This window comes from Austrofundulus limnaeus, unplaced genomic scaffold (assembly GCF_001266775.1).
Source record: "Austrofundulus limnaeus strain Quisiro unplaced genomic scaffold, Austrofundulus_limnaeus-1.0 Scaffold8, whole genome shotgun sequence".
Lineage (NCBI taxonomy): Eukaryota > Metazoa > Chordata > Actinopteri > Cyprinodontiformes > Rivulidae > Austrofundulus > Austrofundulus limnaeus.
Window position 1 is genome coordinate 3,624,428 of NW_013952410.1, and position 2,093 is coordinate 3,626,520.

The 2,093-nt window shown below is 39.4% G+C and overlaps 1 protein-coding gene across 1 annotated transcript; it reads left to right on the top strand.

Annotated features, from left to right (window-relative positions):
• Window positions 1-441: 441 nt before the first annotated feature.
• LOC106511723 (E3 ubiquitin-protein ligase RNF220) lies at window positions 442-1,294 on the top strand (the record flags this gene model as incomplete). Its single annotated transcript, XM_014000471.1, is given in 2 exon segments — window positions 442-516; window positions 597-1,294. Coding segments are annotated over 2 exon segments (147 nt in total), but the record flags the coding sequence as incomplete, so codon positions are not given.
• Window positions 1,295-2,093: the final 799 nt, after the last annotated feature.

Sequence of the window (2,093 nt, forward strand, 5' to 3'; positions counted from 1 at the left end):
ACATGATCCTATTCTTAGTAGACTAATAATGGTGCTGATGACTGATGTTTCCAGGGTTTAAAAAGTAAACTGAATTTGATAAATACAGACTTTTAGCACATTTACTGTTAAAACATGTGCAAACTTAGAAAAAAAAACAGTGGATAAAGATAAGATAACAAACTGGATGTTTCATGCTATAAATAAAAGTAGCACACCTTGAATGTATCACGCTACCTTGTATGTTAAAGTTTCAAAGAAACTCTAAATTTGAGCTGATGACTTTTAGATACTAACTCTCAGTACTAGCTCCATATCTGTAAAATCGACACACTTGCACAGAAACACATGAAAGGCAGCAGGTTAAAACATTTCCTGACCTAAAAGACTTTATTGTGAATTGACGGGGACATCTAGTGGTAGCATTTGGTACTACATGGTTCACTCTGTTTCTGTCTGCAGGACACGTACACCACTCCACTCACCTCCATCCAGTGCTGGCATGTTCACTGTGAGGAGTGCTGGTTGAGAACGCTGGTATGTCCTCTGACTGATCCTGAGGCACATAAACGTAATAAAACATATTTAGAACATGTCTTTTTTTTCTTCTTTTTTAGGGAGCAAAGAAGTTGTGTCCCCAGTGCAACACCATCACCTCACCTGGAGACCTGAGGCGGGTCTACCTGTAATCCAGTCGCTCACATAAGGAGGAGATTTCCTCAGTTTCAGCCAATCAGAGGTGGGCCTGTGGGCAGCTGGTCTGTRATCCACTCCCACCTTCATGTCGTCCCAGGTTCCTGGTTTGTCAGCACTCACTCCCAGCGTCCTCTAACCACTGGCAACTGAGGACCAGAAAACATGACCTCTGACCTGGACAACACACACGTCTGCTATCAAAGGAAATACAGACTTAAAGCTCAGGCACTAAAAAAAAATAAAACAATTAATAAGAAGAAAGAAAGAAATGCTTCTGGGACCATATTTATCAACATTTATAAATTCTTTTGTCTGATTTATGGGGTGAAATTGTTGAATTCTGAACTGCAAAGCACATGTACAAAGTTTTGTGTATGTACATATATGTATGGATTGATGTGTGTATAAGCTGTTGACTAGCACAACAACCTGCCTGTATTTACTGTACAAACTCCGTCCCTGCTTAGGTCATTTCTTACCCATGTAGCTGTTTTAGGTTGAAAATATTTTTCAGTAATCTCGTCGCATTTTGTCTGTCACCGCTTTCTTTCTTTGTATCTCTTTAATAAATCTACTTTTTAATCAACGTTACTTCCAATAAAACCCATCTGAAGAGTTATTGTTTTGAACCTTCTYGCCGTGATATAAAATGTTGCATGTGTGGATCAGCGGCAGTCATCTTCACAACCTTGTTAGGGTGACTCTGTGAGGTGTAGCCGCTCTTTAAGAAGTGGGTCATGGCAGGATTAGCCCAGTACAGCTCATCTGCAGGTGAGAGACTTTAATACTTGCCATTCTGAGCCTTCACAGAGAGATCACTCAGGGTCGGACATCTAAAAGGTCTGAGCACAGAAGAGAGGAGAAAACTGGAAAATTGGGATGTTTTTCAATTTTCACCCTGAATAAAATGTGAAGATAGAAGAGTGCTTTGTTCTAAGAATAACTTAAAACCTTCAAAACTTGAATACAGATGCTTGTTGGGCTGCAGACCATATCTCAACAGATTATACATTGGTGTCTAATACAGACGTTTAGTAATAATTACTGCTCCAAACAGCCCGTCAGTTTGCTTGTAAAACCTCAATCAGAAAAAAAATTATTGAACCTAAACAGTAAAATATGATTGTTTATAAAAAAATCTTTCTCTCTCGAGCTGAAGAACACAGTCAAGCATGCAGGAGGCTGGTCAATGAGCTAAACACACGAGGTAATTCAGACTGACAGTGGTTTAATGTGACACACAAACAGACACACACTTGGACCGCACACGGTGCGTTAAGAAGCCTCACTGACGAATCATTTGATCCTGAACTTCTCAGCAGCAAAGACGCAGATACTGAGCAAAGGTAAGTTGTTTTTTTAATCAACTCTTCAAACTTGAGATAATAAATCAGGATTTTTTTGAATTTGAATGCTTG